A 17,658-nucleotide genomic window follows, 5' to 3' on the forward strand; every position below is an offset into this window, starting at 1 on the left:
CGATCCACTGTGCTGTCAAACTCAGCATGCTCATGGGGCTGACATCGCTGGTCCAAATGTCAGTCGTGAAGCTAATAGCAGTGATGCAATTTCTTTTTTTTAGCAGTGACGCTATTACTGTGTAACTCCGGTAGGGCAACATCTGAAAAATAGCGCACGTGGTAGTGTGTACCGGTGCTCGACTAGTCGGCGAAAGCCAACATCACCCACGACAGAGAACGGTTGATTGTCAAGGACAATGAATTCTATTATCTTGGCTTTAATGGATTTCACCTTTGAGTTGTCTCCCTGAAATGTTCTTACTCTTTCAAATGACTGCTCGATCCACACAGCAGACATTGTGGGCTAGGTTAGGAACGCTGCGTTGGACGTGTAGTGCAAAATTTTACATGGCGTCATTACGTCACGTACCTACAGTACGTTATAGGTATGCACGTCAGCTTTGACATCAGTTTTGTACATCGGCGCTAAACTAGACATTGGGCCGATGTTGGAATTTTTAGCTAATATCGTCCGATTTCGATATGTTCACTGATATATCGTGCATCCCTAAATATTATAATTCATATCATAATATTTATGCCATTTAGCAGACACTTTTATCCAAATGGATGGATGAAAACACAGTCGACAAAGACGGACAGAAAGCACAGACAAAAGCTCACTTGTGAAACGATAACAAGCAATATATTTTTTACAATGGGAAAACAAATGTAGGCTAGATTGAAAACTGGACACTGTACCACTCAGCCATTAGGTTAGCCTCTGTAGCCCCCACCTCACCCAACACTGTTCTCTCCCACTGTAGCCCCCTTCCACACCCAACACTGTTCTCTCCCACTGTAACCCCCTACCACACCCAACACTGTTCTCTCCAACTGTAACCCCCTACCACACCCAACACTGTTCTCTCCCACTGTAGCCCCCTACCTCACCCAACACTGTTCTCTCCCACTGTAGCCCCCTACCACACCCAACACTGTTCTCTCCCACTGTAGCCCCCTACCTCACCCAACACTGTTCTCTCCCCTCCCACTGTAGCCCCCCTACCTCACCCAACACTGTTCTCTCCCACTGTAGCCCCCTACCTCACCCAACACTGTTCTCTCCCACTGTAGCCCCCTACCTCACCCAACACTGTTCTCTCCCCTCCCACTGTAGCCCCCTACCTCACCCAACACTGTTCTCTCCCACTGTAGCCCCCTACCACACCCAACACTGTTCTCTCCCACTGTAGCTCCCTACCTCACCCAACACTGTTCTCTCCCACTGTAGCCCCCTACCACACCCAACACTGTTCTCTCTCCCTGTAGCCCCCTACCTCACCCAACACTGTTCTCTCCCCTCCCACTGTAGCTCCCTACCTCACCCAACACTGTTCTCTCCCACTGTAGCCCCCTACCACACCCAACACTGTTCTCTCCCACTGTAACCCCCTACCTCACCCAACACTGTTCTCTCCCACTGTAGCCCCCTACCACACCCAACACTGTTCTCTCCCACTGTAGCCCCCTACCTCACCCAACACTGTTCTCTCCCACTGTAGCCCCCTACCACACCCAACACTGTTCTCTCCCACTGTAGCCCCCTACCTAACCCAACACTGTTCTCTCCCACTGTAACCCCCTACCACACCCAACACTGTTCTCTCCCACTGTAACCCCCTACCACACCCAACACTGTTCTCTCCCACTGTAGCCCCCTACCTAACCCAACACTGTTCTCTCCCACTGTAACTGCCTACCACACCCAACACTGTTCTCTCCCACTGTAGCCCCCTACCACACCCAACACTGTTCTCTCCCACTGTAGCCCCCTACCACACCCAACACTGTTCTCTCCAACTGTAACCCCCTACCACACCCAACACTGTTCTCTCCCACTGTAGCCCCCTACCACACCCAACACTGTTCTCTCCCACTGTAGCCCCCTACCACACCCAACACTGTTCTCTCCCACTGTAGCCCCCTACCACACCCAACACTGTTCTCTCCCACTGTATCCCCCTACCTCACCCAACACTGTTCTCTCCCACTGTAGCCCCCTACCACACCCAACACTGTTCTCTCCCACTGTAGCCCCCTACCTAACCCAACACTGTTCTCTCCCACTGTAGCCCCCTACCTCACCCAACACTGTTCTCTCCCCTCCCACTGTAGCTCCCTACCACACCCAACACTGTTCTCTCCCCTCCCACTGTAGCCCCCTACCTCACCCAACACTGTTCTCTCCCACTGTAGCCCCCTACCACACCCAACACTGTTCTCTCTCCCTGTAGCCCCCTACCTCACCCAACACTGTTCTCTCTCCCTGTAGCCCCCTACCTCACCCAACACTGTTCTCTCCCCTCCCACTGTAGCTCCCTACCTCACCCAACACTGTTCTCTCCCACTGTAACCCCCTACCACACCCAACACTGTTCTCTCCCACTGTAGCCCCCTACCTAACCCAACACTGTTCTCTCCCACTGTAACCCCTTACCACACCCAACACTGTTCTCTCCCACTGTAACCCCCTACCACACCCAACACTGTTCTCTCTATGACCAGTTTGGCCTACCATCCTTCACAAGCAGATTGCAAATGAACTTACTTACAAACCCTTACTGCCTAAGCCCCACCCCTGTCCTTCTCCCGGTCCTTCTATAGCCTACTCTCTCAAATCAAATCAAACTTTATTTGCCACATGCACCGAATACAACAAGTGTAGACTTTACTGTGAAATGCTTACTTACAAGCCCTTAACCAACAGTGCAGTTCAAGACGAAAATATTTAAGAAGTAGGCTAAAATAAAAAAAAATAATAAAAAGTAACACAATAAGAATAACGAGGCTATATACAGGGGGCACCGGTACCGAGTCAGTGTGCAGGGGTACAGGCTAGTTGAGGTAATCTGTACATGCAGGTGGGGGCGAAGTGACTGTACATTGGTAACAATGTAAATTGTCCGGTGGCGGTTTTTATGAATTGTTCAGCAGTCTAATGGCTTGGGGGTAGAAGCTGTTGAGGAGCCTTTTGGTCCTAGACTTGGCGCTCCAGTACCGTTTGCCGTGCGGTAGCAGAGAGAACAGTCTATAACTTGGGTGACTGGAGTCTCTGACAATTTTATGGGCTTTCCTCTGACATCACCTATTATATAGGTCCTGGACGGCAGGAAGCTTGGCCCCAGTGATGTACTGGGCTGTTCGCTCTACCCTCTGTAGTGCCTTACGGTCAGATGCCGAGCAGTTGCCATACCAGGCGGTGATGCAACCGGTCAGTATGCCCTCAATGGTGCAGCTGTAGAACCTTTTGAAGATCTGGGGGCCCATGCCAAATCTTTTAAGTCTCCTGAGGGGGAAAAGGTTTTGTCGTGCCCTCTTCACGACTGTCTTGGTATGTTTGGACCATGATAGTTCATTGGTGATGTGGACACCAAGGAACTTGAAACTCTCGACCCGCTCCGCTACAGCCCCATTGATGTAATGAGGGCCTGTTTGGCCTGCCTTTTCCTGTAGTCCACGATCAGCTCCTTTGTCTTGCTCACATTGAGGGAGAGGTTGTTGTCTGGGCACCACACTGCCAGGTCTCTGACCTCCTCCCTATAGGCCGTCTCATCGTTGTTGGTGATCAGGCCTACCACTGTTGTGTCGTCAGCAAACTTAATGATGGTGTTGGAGTCGTGTTTGGCCACGCAGTCCTGGGTGAACAGGGAATACAGGAGGGGACTAAGTACACACCCCTGAGGGGCCCCAGTGTTAAGGATCAGCGTGGCAGACGTATTGTTGGTACCGGTCAGTGGGTCATTTGGTACCGGGCCGCAGAGTAAGAATAAATAACTTACATTATTTCCGTTTTATTTTTTTAATATATTTTTTATTTATTATCTGAGTCTGAACAATGTTTTATTTTGAAAAATGACCGGATTCCCTCTGTTACATCCGTCTATGACTCACTTGTGTCATTCACAGGGAAATGCTGGCTAGCCGAAAAATACCACCGGAACTAACAGCGTATTGAATGATGTCGTTAAAGTTATTAACCACATCGAAACACACGCCTGTTCGAGCAGCTTTGTGAGGAGATGAACGCGGAGCAAAGCCACCTTTTCTTATACACAGAAATAAGATGGTTATCCCGAGGGAGATCGCTGGCCAGAGTGTTTGAATTACGAGAGCCGCTGCAGAGATTTCTCTCAGAAAAAAAGTCACCGCTGGCAGCACAATTCAGTGACGAGGAATGGGTCGCAAAACTCGCTTACTTGTGCGACATATTCAACCTGCTCAATGAACTCAATCGGTCACTTCAGGGGGAAATGACAACTGTCTTCAAGTTGGCAGATAAAGTAGCTGCATTTAAAGCCAAACTGGATTTGTGGGGACGGCGTGTGAACAGAGGTATATTTTACATGTTTCAAACATTCGCGTGGATTTTGGAAAAGACTGAGCCCGAGCCTTCATTGTCCCAGCTGGTGCACGATCACCTGTCTTTGCTTTTAAAAGAGTTTGAGCTCTACTTCCCAACCACAAAAGACCCACACGCTGCCAAGGAATGGATCCGCGACCCATTTGTCAACAAACCAGGTGAATCCAGCATGTCTATGCAAGAAGAAGATCAACTGCTGGAGATCGCAAATGACGGCGGCCTTAAAAGTATGTTCGAGACAACAACTCTGCCGGCGTTCTGGATTAAAGTCACGGCAAAATAACCCTGAGATCGCCACAACAGCACTGAAAACCCTGTTGCCATTTCCGACATCCTATTTGTGTGAAGCGGGATTTTCTGCAGTGACAGCAACCAAAACTAAATGACGGAGTAGACTGGACATCAACACACTTCGGGTGTCATTGTCTCCCATTACCCCTAGATGGGACCGTCTCGTTGCAGAGAAACAAGCTCAGGGCTCCCACTGATTTAGCGTTATGGTGAGTTGTATTTTTCATGCACTTTATATTTGTTTTTGTGTTGTATCTTATTTTTAAGGCACGTTTAAACGTTACCATAGCGACCAGAGAGGATGTTACTCATGTTATGTTGTTGGTGCGATGTTACGAGGACGCTGCTAATAAAGTTGCATAAGAGTACACAGTGGATTCACGTTTATTATTATATTTAAAAAATACCACCGTTTTTATGCCGGTCGTATCATTTTAGTTTGTGTATTTATCTGCCACACCTTAAAGGTCGGTCCGTGAAAATATTGTCTGACATTAAACCGGTCCGTGGCCCAAAAAAGGTTGGGGACCGCTGATTTAGGCAGGTTACCTTCGCTTCCTTGGGCACAGGGACTATGGTGGTCTGCTTGAAACATGTAGGTATTACAGACTCTGTCAAGAAAATGAAAATGTCAGTGAAGACACTTGACAGTTGGTCCGCTCATGCTTTGAGTACACGTCCTGGTAATCCGTCTGGCCCAGCGGCTTTGTGAATGTTGACCTGTTTAAAGGTTTTGTTCACATCGGCTACCGAGAGCGTTATCACACAGTCATCCAGAACAGCTGGTGCTCTCGTGCATGCTTCAGTGTTGCTTGCCTCGACGCGAGCATAAAATGCATTTAGCTCGTCTGGTAGGCTCATGTCACTGGGCAGCTCGTGTCCTGGTTTCCCTTTGTAGCCCGTAATAGTTTTCAAGCCGTGCCACATCCGACGAGTGTCAGAGCCGGTGTAGTAGGAGTCAATCTTAATCCTGTATTGACGCATTGCTTGTTTGATGGTTCGTCTGAGGGCTTAGCGGGATTTCTTATAAGAGGCCGGATTAGTCACCCGCTCTTTGAAAGCGGCAGCTCTACCCTTTAGCTCAGTGTGAATGTTGGCTGTAATCCATGGCTTCTGGTTGGGGTATGTACGTACGGTCACTGTGGGGACGACGTCCTTGATGCACTTATTGATAAAGCCAGTGACTGATGTGGTGTACTCCTCAATGCCATCGGAAGAATCCCGGAACATGTTCCAGTCTGTGATAGCAAAACAGTCCTGTAGCATAGCATCTGCGTCATCTGACCAGTTCCGTATTGAGCGAGTCACTGGTACTTCCTGCTTTCGTTTTTGCTTGTAAGCAAGAATTAGGAGGATAGAATTGTGGTCAGATTTGCCAAATGGAGGGTGGGGGAGAGCTTTGTATGCATCTCTGTGTGTGGAGTAAAGGTGGTCTAGGATTTTTTCCCTCCTGGTTTTACCTCTCTAAACTCCTCTCCTTCTACAGCCTACACTCTACCTCTCTAAACTCCTCTCCTTCTACAGCCTACACTCTACCTCTCTAAACTCCTCTCCTTCTACAGCCTACACTCTACCTTTCTAAACTCCCCTCCTTCTACAGTATACCCCTCTAAACTCCTGTCCTTCTCCCAGTCCTTCTACACTCTACCTCTCTAAACTCCCCTCCTTCTACAGCCTACACTCTACCTCTCTAAACTCCTCTCCTTCTACAGCCTACACTCTACCTCTCTAAACTCCTCTCCTTCTACAGTATACCCCTCTAAACTCCTGTTTTTCTCCCAGTCTTTCTACAGCCCACAATCTACCTCTCTAAACTCCTCTCCTTCTACAGCCTACACTCTACCTTTCTAAACTCCCCTCCTTCTACAGTATACCCCTCTAAACTCCTGTTTTTCTCCCAGTCTTTCTACAGCCTACACTCTACCTCTCTAAACTCCCCTCCTTCTACAGCCTACACTCTACCTCTCTAAACTCCTCTCCTTCTACAGCCTACACTCTACCTCTCTAAACTCCTCTCCTTCTACAGCCTACACTCTACTTTTCTAAACTCCCCTCCTTCTACAGTATACCCCTCTAAACTCCTGTCCTTCTCCCAGTCCTTCTACACTCTACCTCTCTAAACTCCCCTCCTTCTACAGCCTACACTCTACCTCTCTAAACTCCTCTCCTTCTACAGCCTACACTCTACCTCTCTAAACTCCTCTCCTTCTACAGCCTACACTCTACCTCTCTAAACTCCTCTCCTTCTACAGCCTACACTCTACCTTTCTAAACTCCCCTCCTTCTACAGTATACCCCTCTAAACTCCTGTCCTTCTCCCAGTCCTTCTACACTCTACCTCTCTAAACTCCTCTCCTTCTACAGCCTACACTCTACCTCTCTAAACTCCTCTCCTTCTACAGCCTACACTCTACCTCTCTAAACTCCTGTCCTTCTTCCAGTCTTTCTACAGCCTACACTCTAAATAACAGGACCCTGCAGTTATACCACCGACACCGTCTAAACAAAAGCAGTGAAAAGGCAATGCATTTGACTGCTAACGCAGGTTAACGCTGATCTGATTGAGTCCTAACCTCAGTCTAAGACATGCAACTTTAATGTTATTTTATAATTCCTATTACCTTTGATATTAATGTTCTATAATATTGATTAAAAAAATAATACTAATATTGATAATGAAAATAATACTTATAATAATATTGACTATACTAATAATATTGATAATGATAATCAAATCAAATCAAATCAAATTTATTTATATAGCCCTTCGTACATCAGCTGAAATCTCAAAGTGCTGTACAGAAACCCAGCCTAAAACCCCAAACAGCAAGCAATGCATGTGAAAGAAGCACGGTGGCTGGGAAAAACTCCCTAGGAAAAACTCCTGAGAAAGGCCAAAAACCTAGGAAGAAACCTAGAGAGGAACCAGGCTATGAGGGGTGGCCAGTCCTCTTCTGGCTGTGCCGGGTGGATATTATAACAGAACATGGTCAAGATGTTAAAATGTTCGTAAATGACCAGCATGGTCAAATAATAATAATCATAGTAATTGTCGAGGGTGCAACAAGCACGTCCGGTGAACAGGTCAGGGTTCCGTAGCCGCAGGCAGAACAGTTGAAACTGGAGCAGCAGCATGGCCAGGTGGACTGGGGACAGCAAGGAGTCATCATGCCAGGTAGTCCTAGGGCTCAGGTCCTCCGAGAGAAAGAAAGAAAGAAAGAAAGAGAGAATTAGAGAGAGCATATTTACATTCACACAGGACACCGGATAAGACGAGAATACTCCAGATGTAACAGACTGACCCTAGCCCCCCGACACATAAACTACTGCAGCATAAATACTGGAGGCTGAGACAGGAGGGATCAGAAGACACTGTGGCCCCATCCGATGATACCCCCGGACAGGGCCAAACAGGCAGGATATAACCCCACCCACTTTGCCAAAGCACAGCCCCCACACCACTAGAGGGATATCTACAACCACCAACTTACCGTCCAAAGACAAGGCCGAGTATAGCCCACAAAGATCTCCGCCACGGCACAACCCAAGGGGGGGGCGCCAACCCAGACAGGAAGACCACGTCAGTGGCTCAACCTACTCAAGTGACGCACCCCTCCCATGGACGGCATGGAAGAACACCAGTAAGTCAGTGACTCAGCCCCTGTAAAAGGGTTAGAGGCAGAGAATCCCAGTGGGAAGAGGGGAACCGACAAGGCAGAGACAGCAAGGGCGGTTCGTTGCTCCAGCCTTTCCGTTCACCTTCACACTCCTGGGCCAGACTATACTTAATCATAGGACCTACTGAAGAGATAAGTCTTCAGTAAAGACTTAAAGGTTGAGACTGAGTCTGCGTCTCTCACATGGGTAGGCAGACCATTCCATAAAAATGGAGCTCTATAGGAGAAAGCCCTACCTCCAGCCGTTTGCTTAGAAATTCTAGGGACAATTAGGAGGCCTGCGTCTTGTGACCGTAGCGTACGTGTAGGTATGTACGGCAGGACCAAATCGGAAAGATAGGTAGGAGCAAGCCCATGTAATGCTTTGTAGGTTAGCAGTAAAACCTTGAAATCAGCCCTTGCCTTAACAGGAAGCCAGTGTAGGGAAGCTAGCACTGGAGTAATATGATCAAATTTTTTGGTTCTAGTCAGGATTCTAGCAGCCGTATTTAGCACTAACTGAAGTTTGTTTAGTGCTTTATCCGGGTAGCCGGAAAGTAGAGCATTGCAGTAGTCGAGCCTAGAAGTAACAAAAGCATGGATTAATTTTTCTGCGTCATTTTTGGACAGAAAGTTTCTGATTTTTGCAATGTTACGTAGATGGAAAAAAGCTGTCCTTGAAGCAGTCTTGATATGTTCTTCAAAAGAGAGATCAGGGTCCAGAGTAACGCCGAGGTCCTTCACAGTTTTATTTGAGACGACTGTACAACCATCCAGATTAATTGTCAGATTCAACAGAAGATCTCTTTGTTTCTTGGGACCTAGGACAAGCATCTCTGTTTTGTCCGAGTTTAAAAGTAGAAAATTTGCAGCCATCCACTTCCTTATGTCTGAAACACAGGCTTCTAGCGAGAGCAATTTTGGGGCTTCACCATGTTTCATTGAAATGTACAGCTGTGTGTCGTCCGCATAGCAGTGAAATTTAACATTATGTTTTCGAATGACATCCCCAAGAGGTAAAATATATAGTGAAAACAATAGTGGTCCTAGAACGGAACCTTGAGGAACACCGAAATTTACAATTGATTTGTCAGAGGACGAACCATTCACAGAGACAAACTGATATCTTTCCGACAGATAAGATCTAAACCAGGCCAGAACTTGTCCATGTAGACCAATTTGGGTTTCCAATCTCTCCAAAAGAATGTGGTGATCGATGGTATCAAAAGCGGCACTAAGATCTAGGAGCATGAGGACAGATGCAGAGCCTCGGTCTGACGTCATTAAAAGGTCATTTACCACCTTCACAAGTGCAGTCTCAGTGCTATGATGGGGTCTAAAACCAGACTGAAGCGTTTCGTATACATTGTTTGTCTTCAGGAAGGCAGTGAGTTGCTGCGCAACAACTTTTTCTAAAATTTTTGAGAGGAATGGAAGATTCGATATAGGCCGATAGTTTTTTATAATTTCTGGGTCAAGATTCGGCTTTTTCAAGAGAGGCTTTATTACTGCCACTTTTAGTGAGCTTGGTACACATCCGGTGGATAGAGAGCCGTTTATTATGTTCAACATAGGAGGGCCAAGCACAGGAAGCAGCTCTTTCAGTAGTTTAGTTGGAATAGGGTCCAGTATGCAGCTTGAGGGTTTGGAGGCCATGATTATTTTCATCATTGTGTCAAGAGATATAGTACTAAAACACTTTAGTATCTCCCTTGAGCCAAGGTCCTGGCAGAGTTGTGCAGACTCTGGACAATGAAGCCCTGGAGGAATACCCAGATTAAAGAGGAGTCCGTAATTTGCTTTCTAATGATCATGATCTTTTCCTCAAAAAAGTTCATACATTTATTACTGCTGAAGTGAAAGCCATCCTCCATTTGCGAATGCTGCTTTTTAGTTAGCTTTGCGACAGTGTCAAAAAGAAATTTCGGATTGTTCTTATTTTCCTCAATTAAGTTGGAAAAATAGGATGATCGTGCAGCAGTGAGGGCTCTTCGATACTGCACGGTACTGTCTTTCCAAGCTAGTCGGAAGACTTCCAGTTTAGTGTGGCGCCATTTCCGTTCCAATTTTCTGGAAGCTTGCTTCAGAGCTCGTGTATTTTCTATATACCAGGGAGCTAGTTTCTTATGACAGATGTTTTTAATTTTTAGGGGTGCAACTGCATCTAGGGTATTGCGCAAGGTTGAATTGAGTTCCTCGGTTAGGTGGTTAACTGATTCTTGTCCTCTGACGTCCTTGGGTAGGCAGAGGGAGTCTGGAAGGGCATCAAGGAATCTTTGGGTTGTCTGAGAATTTATAGCACGACTTTTAATCTTCCTTGGTTGGGGTCTGAGCAGATTATTTGTCGCAATTGTAAACGCAATAAAATGGTGGTCCGATAATCCAGGATTATGAGGAAAAACATTAAGATCCACAACATTTATTCCATGGGACAAAAAAAAGAATAGTAAATGTTAATAATGATATTGATAATAGTAAATGATAATAGTAATATTGATAATTATAGTAAATGATAATAATAGTAATAATAAGTAATTATAATTATATTGATAATACTAATATTGGTAATGATAGTATTATAATAATATTGATAAATAATATAGATAATTATATAATATAGATGATAATAATAATAATATAGATAATAATAATAATAATAATAATAATATAGATAATTATATAATATAAATAATAATAATAATAATATAGATTATTGATAATAATAATAAAGTACAAGAAGTTTTCAAATTTTATTGGTCAAGTGTATCCAATTGCAAGGCGTGTATGTACGTGCATGAGTTTGTGCACGTGGAGGAATCACTCCTCCTCCAACTCCTCGAATGACAGTGAGTGTGTCCAGGCCACCAGTTTGTCCACCTCGTTCTCCCAGAGGTCCTGTTGCTGTCTGTCATGTGCTCTACAGAGACCCCTGGTGGCCATGGAGTCTCTCTGCACATTCACCTGAGGGGTCAACATGTCTACAAGGACACACAAAAAAGATGGGCTCTGTCATTGCTTAAAGTAACACACACACACACACACACTGAATTCATCATGGACTTACCTGGTGCTCTGTAGAGGAGGTAAATCTTTCTCATTTGGTCCATCCTCGCCTGTCTCCACTCACTCACTGGTTCGGTCTTCTTAGGCTGGTGCACGGTACCATACATTATGGCTCTGAACCTGTCACAGAGCACATCTGGTTATTAAGGCTCTGAACCTGTCACAGAGTACATCTGGTTATTAAGGCTCTGAACCTGTCACAGAGTACATCTGGTTATTAAGGCTCTGAACCTGTCACAGAGTACATCTGGTTATTATGGCTCTGAACCTGTCACAGAGCACATCTGGTTATTAAGGCTCTGAACCTGTCACAGAGTACATCTGGTTATTATGGCTCTGAACCTGTCACAGAGCACATCTGGTTATTAAGGCTCTGAACCTGTCACAGAGCACATCTGGTTATTATGGCTCTGAACCTGTCACAGAGCACATCTGGTTATTATGGCTCTGAACCTGTCACAGAGCACATCTGGTTATTATGGCTCTGAACCTGTCACAGAGCACATCTGGTTATTAAGGCTCTGAACCTGTCACAGAGCACATCTGGTTATTATGGCTCTGAACCTGTCACAGAGCACATCTGGTTATTTGAGAGTAAAACAAAAATGGAGCAATACGTTTCAATTTCTGAATGAGTGAGATGTTGCCTTAGTTTATAAACCATGCTATACAAACATTGAATTATGGAAAGTTGATGCAAACCCCAATCATATTTAGTAAAGGCAGCTGCTATGGGAAATCAGACATGTGTTTTAACCAGCAATCTTACAAGCCAAGAGGTAATCTCTTATTTATTTTATTTTTACTGCTCCTCTTTATCTTTCAGAGTAAACAGACTTACGTTTCACACTGTGTACCCATGGGCGATTCCTTGCCTGGCGACCCATAATACATGGCAAAGGTCTCAGGGCACTTGATGAGATCCTCCAGGGCTGGAATACAACATCAGATAGCCTGTTACAAGCCTATCAGTGCTAACTCCTAATGTACATTCCAAGGTCATGAGGAGTGCCTGTATTTAGATAGAAAGACATACATTCCTTCCTCATCCACGAGCCAGCTTTAGTGGTGGCCATCTTTGTCCATGTCTTCAGATAATCCTCAAAGGGGATTCTCCTCACAAGCCTGGAGGCATTACATTTAGCCATGGAACAGAGAATATTACAGTAAACTACTGTAACTACAGTAGTCAAGAGTATAGTACTATCATTATACTATGTAAGAAATTCATAATGATTTCACTTTGAATGTCATGACAAAAACAGAATATAATAGTGTAATGTCAGTGGTATTGTGAATTAACTAATCAATCAAGGGAATCCAAGAGAAAAATATTCTGGAAATGAAAGAGATGAGCACATGGAAAGTGGAAATATTCACTTTGCTTGTCCATATATTTACATATTCTTAATTCCATCCCTTCCTTACAAATGTGTGTATATTTGGGTATATGTTGTGAAATTGTTAGATGTTACTGCACTGTCGGAACTAGAAACACAAAGCATTTCGCTTCACCCGCAATAACATCTGCTAAACACGTGTATGTGACCAATAACATCTGCTAAACACGTGTATGTGACCAATAACATCTGCTAAACACGTGTATGTGACCAATAACATCTGCTAAACACGTGTATGTGACCAATAACATCTGCTAAACACGTGTATGTGACCAATAACATCTGCTAAACACGTGTATGTGACCAATAACATCTGCTAAACACGTGTATGTGACCAATAACATCTGCTAAACACGTGTATGTGACCAATAACATCTGCTAAACACGTGTATGTGACCAATAACATCTGCTAAACACTGGTATGTGACCAATAACATCTGCTAAACACGTGTATGTGACCAATAACATCTGCTAAACACGTGTATGTGACCAATAACATCTGCTAAACACGTGTATGTGACCAATAACATCTGCTAAACACGTGTATGTGACCAATAACATCTGCTAAACACGTGTATGTGACCAATAACATTGATTTGATTTCTCTCACCTGTTTTGTGAGTCCGACTGCACAGCTTTCCTGTTCCCTACAGGGAAGGTGGTGATAATGGACAGGTCATTATCACCACTCGGTGTGAGATGGGATGTGTGAGATGGGATATGATAGCCTTATCTTAGAATAGACTAGCGGCATCCCACCCTTACCAGTGGGAAATCATTTGAAATCATTTAATCTTTGAAGACTGAAAGTGAAACCACAGACTCTTCTACTCAATAACAAAAATACAAAACACAGTGGAATGTAAAGTAGCCAAAATTCATGGTGCAAAATGAAGAAAATCAGCAAAGAAATTGCAGAACGCAAATCCACCACCAGTAAAAACAAGAAGGGTGGGGGGGGGGGGACCTTCAACTGAATAACACATGGATTTAACCCACAGCCTTTTACAGTGACGGATGCAAATGACCGGGTATGAGGTAAGGTCACCCATTGGTGGTGGAGCAGAAAGTGGAGCTGAGTGTCACCAAGACTGAGCTGAGGAACATGGCCAGTGTGGAGCTGAAGACAGAGAACACAGCCCAAGCAGCTGAACTGTCCACCAATGGGGACTGCCAGAGTGACAGCCAGCGAGAAGGAGGTGGAGGAGCAGGAAAAAGTAGCTGACGGCACTTAGAGAGGAGATGAGCATCACCAAGACTGATCTGCAGCTCCAGAAGAACAAGATGGAGGAGCTGAAGAGGGAGAACACAGCCATGGAGGCCAGTGTCAGCCAATGAGAAGGAGGTGGAGGAGGAGCTGAAGAGGGAGAACACAGCCATGGAGGCCAGTGTCAGCCAATGAGAAGGAGGTGGAGGAGGAGCTGAAGAGGGAGAACACAGCCATGGAGGCCAGTGTCAGCCAATGAGAAGGAGGTGGAGGAGGAGCTGAAGAGGGAGAACACAGCCATGGAGGCCAGTGTCAGCCAATGAGAAGGAGGTAGAGGAGGAGCTGAAGAGGGAGAACACAGCCATGGAGGCCAGTGTCAGCCAATGAGAAGGAGGTGGAGGAGGAGCTGAAGCGGGAGAACACAGCCATGGAGGCCAGAGTGTCAGCCAATGAGAAGGAGGTGGAGGAGGAGCTGAAGCGGGAGAACACAGCCATGGAGGCCAGAGTGTCAGCCAATGAGAAGGAGGTGGAGGAGGAGCTGAAGAGGGAGAACACAGCCATGGAGGCCAGAGTGTCAGCCAATGAGAAGGAGGTGGAGGAGGAGCTGAAGAGGGAGAACACAGCCATGGAGGCCAGAGTGTCAGTCAATGAGAAGGAGGTGGAGGAGCAGCTGAAGAGGGAGAACACAGACAATATATTCTCTGCTGGTTTGACTGATTCAGGAACTGTAGGACCATTCAATACTGAAACCCAACTGATCTACAAGAGAGTCACCAACATTGGATTGGCCTATAACCCAATAACTGCTATGTTCCCAGCAGCAGTGAGATGACTCTACTACTTCAGATTCACTGCCTGGGAATACCATGAGAGTAAGCCTGTTCCACGATGACCAAAAAGTTGTGTATAATTATGTACGCACTGACCATCGTGGTAAGTATGTTTCACAGGCATTGTCTCTAGAGCTGGACCATTGGGATGTGGTCTACATATGTCTCCCCTCAGGGAAAGGCCTCTGTGACAGTACTAATAACTACAACACCTTCAGTGGCTTCCTGGTCACATAGGGAAGCACCGTTGCTGTAATGAACTCTGCTTTCTGATAGGAGCAGAAAGCCTCCAATGTTCCTCTCGAACCAATAGGAAGCATAGAAATAGAAAAAGAATGCTGCTGTTTGTGTCTTAACAGTACTATAAACATTTATGGTAATTACTGCATGTATTTCTGCTCAACATTTTCACACACAAATGTTTTGTTGCGAGTTCGATCAACAACATTTTTGTTGAGCAAACTCACAATCCTATTGCAATTGTACAATAATTATTTATTTTTTATTTTTTTTACAGTGTAGCTTTGTAATGTAGGCCAATGTAACCAATAGCTAATCCTTGTACTAGGTGGTGCTCACTCACTGTCCAGTTCCTGGCTGGCCCTGACACAGTCCAGCACCACACGCTGGTAGGTGGATGGGTTGGACCAGAGCATGTCAGCAGCTTCGGGGTTCACCGCTCCCTCCAGGACTGGGTTGGACAGCATGGTCTAGAGGGGACATAGGAGAGGAGACCATACAGATGTGATATTACTACACTACTACTACTGTATGGGTCTATGAACACTGCAAGTGGCAGTGCTTTTTTAAAACGAGGATGTAATAGTTCTATCTTTATCACAACAAACTACAAATTGCTGTATCCAACCTGGACTCAGAGGTAGACGTAACATAGTAAACTTACATCTGCGACACTCCAATTAGTATGATATGTTTGTTATGGTATTAATTTGTGGATGTCCATCATCCATTTCATATGATATGTTACGAATTACAATTTGTATGATATGTTAGCAATTGCAATTCCTACAATATGTTAACAAATTTGTTGTGGCTAATGTTAGCTAGGTGGTTAGGTGGCTAACGTTAGCTAGGGTTAGGGGTTAAGGTTAGGTTTAAAGTTAAGAGTTAGGTTAAAGTGTTAAGGTTAGGGGAAGGGTTAGCTAACACGCTAAGTAGTTACAAAGTAGCTAATTCGCTAAGATGTTGAAGTTGTCTGTGATGAGATTTAAATGCGCAACCGTTGCGTTGCTAGATGTTCGTGTTATACGCCCAGCCGTCTGTTCCGACTAACCACCCTACTTTCATTTTTGCCTTAAGTAACCTTCTGTCTTATTGGGGGGCTCCCTAGTAGCGCAGCAGTCTAAGGCACTGCATCTCAATGCTAGAGGCGTCACTACAGGCCCTGGTTCGATTCCAGACTCTATCACAACCGGCCGTGATTGGGAGTCACATAGGGCGGCGCACAATTGGCCCAGCGTCGTTAGGGTTTGGCCGGTGTAGGCCGGTGGCCGGTGTATTAACTGACTTGCCTAGTTATATAAAGGTTATGGTTTAAAAAATGTAACCATACCAAACGTAATATATCATACTAATTTGAGTGTCCTGGCTTTACATTTACTATGTTACATCTAGACCAGGCTGCTGTATTTCAAAATGTGCAGTAAAATGGGTACAAACCTGGATGCTCAGAAGAATACTGCTGATTGAAATGCTGGGGTTCCACTCGCTGTCCAGGCAGGGGATACATGGGCTACCTGTGTCCTTGTCCACTTCAGTCACAACAGACATGTACAGGGTGAAATTAAACACTTTTCCTTTTTATGACACTTTCATGGCTATATATATTGCCAGCAACTCACCATTGGGGTGGAAAGGGATGGCGTTGAATTCGACAGTTGGAGGGACAGAGTTGTAAGCCTCAGTGAAATTCAATGTCAGCAGCAAAACAGCACCTTATAGAACGGAAAGATTTGAAAACTAATATTGCTTTTTTTTTCTTCCAGAATGTACTTTTAGTAGTTCAGACACCAAGCCCTAAATGTAGACCGCATGTAATCATCATCAGTAGCTGATCATCATCATCAATATTATTTTGTGGAGGCTGAACACTTCATGCCCATATCACACCTTCCCACAACGTGTCTTTCAGTCCGTCCACTTTAGCCTCCCATTCAAGCAGGCTGTGACTTACTGGCTTGGCCTCCACTCCCTTGTCATAAAAAAATAAGAAATAAAAGAACTTTTAGTGCTTCACTGGTTATTTGAAGGTGACATGATTACGCGCTTGTTTCCTGTGAGAGATTTTTTTGGGATGATGAGCATACCTAAAATCTTAAAATATATATGATGGATACATAAAACATACTTGTAAATAAAGTTCTAAAAACTCACTTTTAGATTCGATGTCTGCAGTTGGAGGTATTGTTTTCGCAGCAAGAAGTGAGCCTGGGTGTGCATCATTGGATTTCACTCGGTCCTTCACAATTTGACAACTGAATGTGCGAATCTTTCATAGAACAAACGCATGCTTTCATAGTCTGAAATCATAAAATATTACACTGGCGCAACGCATAGACATGTTGTTTTTCAAGAGAACAATGGAGCAAGGTGATGTAATGTTTTGAAGCTGTTGTCAAGCAACATGTCGGTCAATTTGGTGGGAAGAACAGCTTTGTATGGAGCCAATTTCACTTGCTTCTCGTGTCGCTATAACAAACTCTGTCTTAAAGGGGGCAATCTGCGATTGCTACATCCATGTTTTGACTTTTAAATTAATGATATACAGCCATTGATTCTTGAAGAAT

General features: G+C 45.0%; 1 protein-coding gene across 2 annotated transcripts; it reads right to left on the reverse strand.

Annotated features, from left to right (window-relative positions):
* Positions 1-7,850: 7,850 nt before the first annotated feature.
* On the reverse strand, positions 7,851-17,402 carry LOC115170098 (ubiquitin-conjugating enzyme E2 U). 2 transcript variants are annotated; one of them, XM_029726385.1, is made up of 10 exons: positions 17,246-17,402; positions 16,982-17,063; positions 16,714-16,806; positions 16,532-16,623; positions 15,435-15,561; positions 13,425-13,461; positions 12,451-12,539; positions 12,256-12,346; positions 11,416-11,534; positions 7,851-7,890 (listed from the first exon to the last, which is right to left on the reverse strand). In XM_029726385.1, exons 1-10 carry the CDS (start codon positions 17,312-17,314, stop codon positions 7,877-7,879), a joined length of 813 nt encoding a protein of 270 aa, XP_029582245.1. In that variant the 5' UTR covers positions 17,315-17,402; the 3' UTR covers positions 7,851-7,876. The 2 variants fall into 2 exon arrangements, with proteins under 2 accessions (XP_029582245.1, XP_029582244.1); XM_029726384.1 differs by lacking the exon at positions 7,851-7,890 and adding an exon at positions 11,106-11,329.
* Positions 17,403-17,658: the final 256 nt, after the last annotated feature.

Source organism: Salmo trutta, chromosome 31 (genome assembly GCF_901001165.1).
Source record: "Salmo trutta chromosome 31, fSalTru1.1, whole genome shotgun sequence".
Taxonomy (NCBI): Eukaryota; Metazoa; Chordata; class Actinopteri; order Salmoniformes; family Salmonidae; genus Salmo; species Salmo trutta.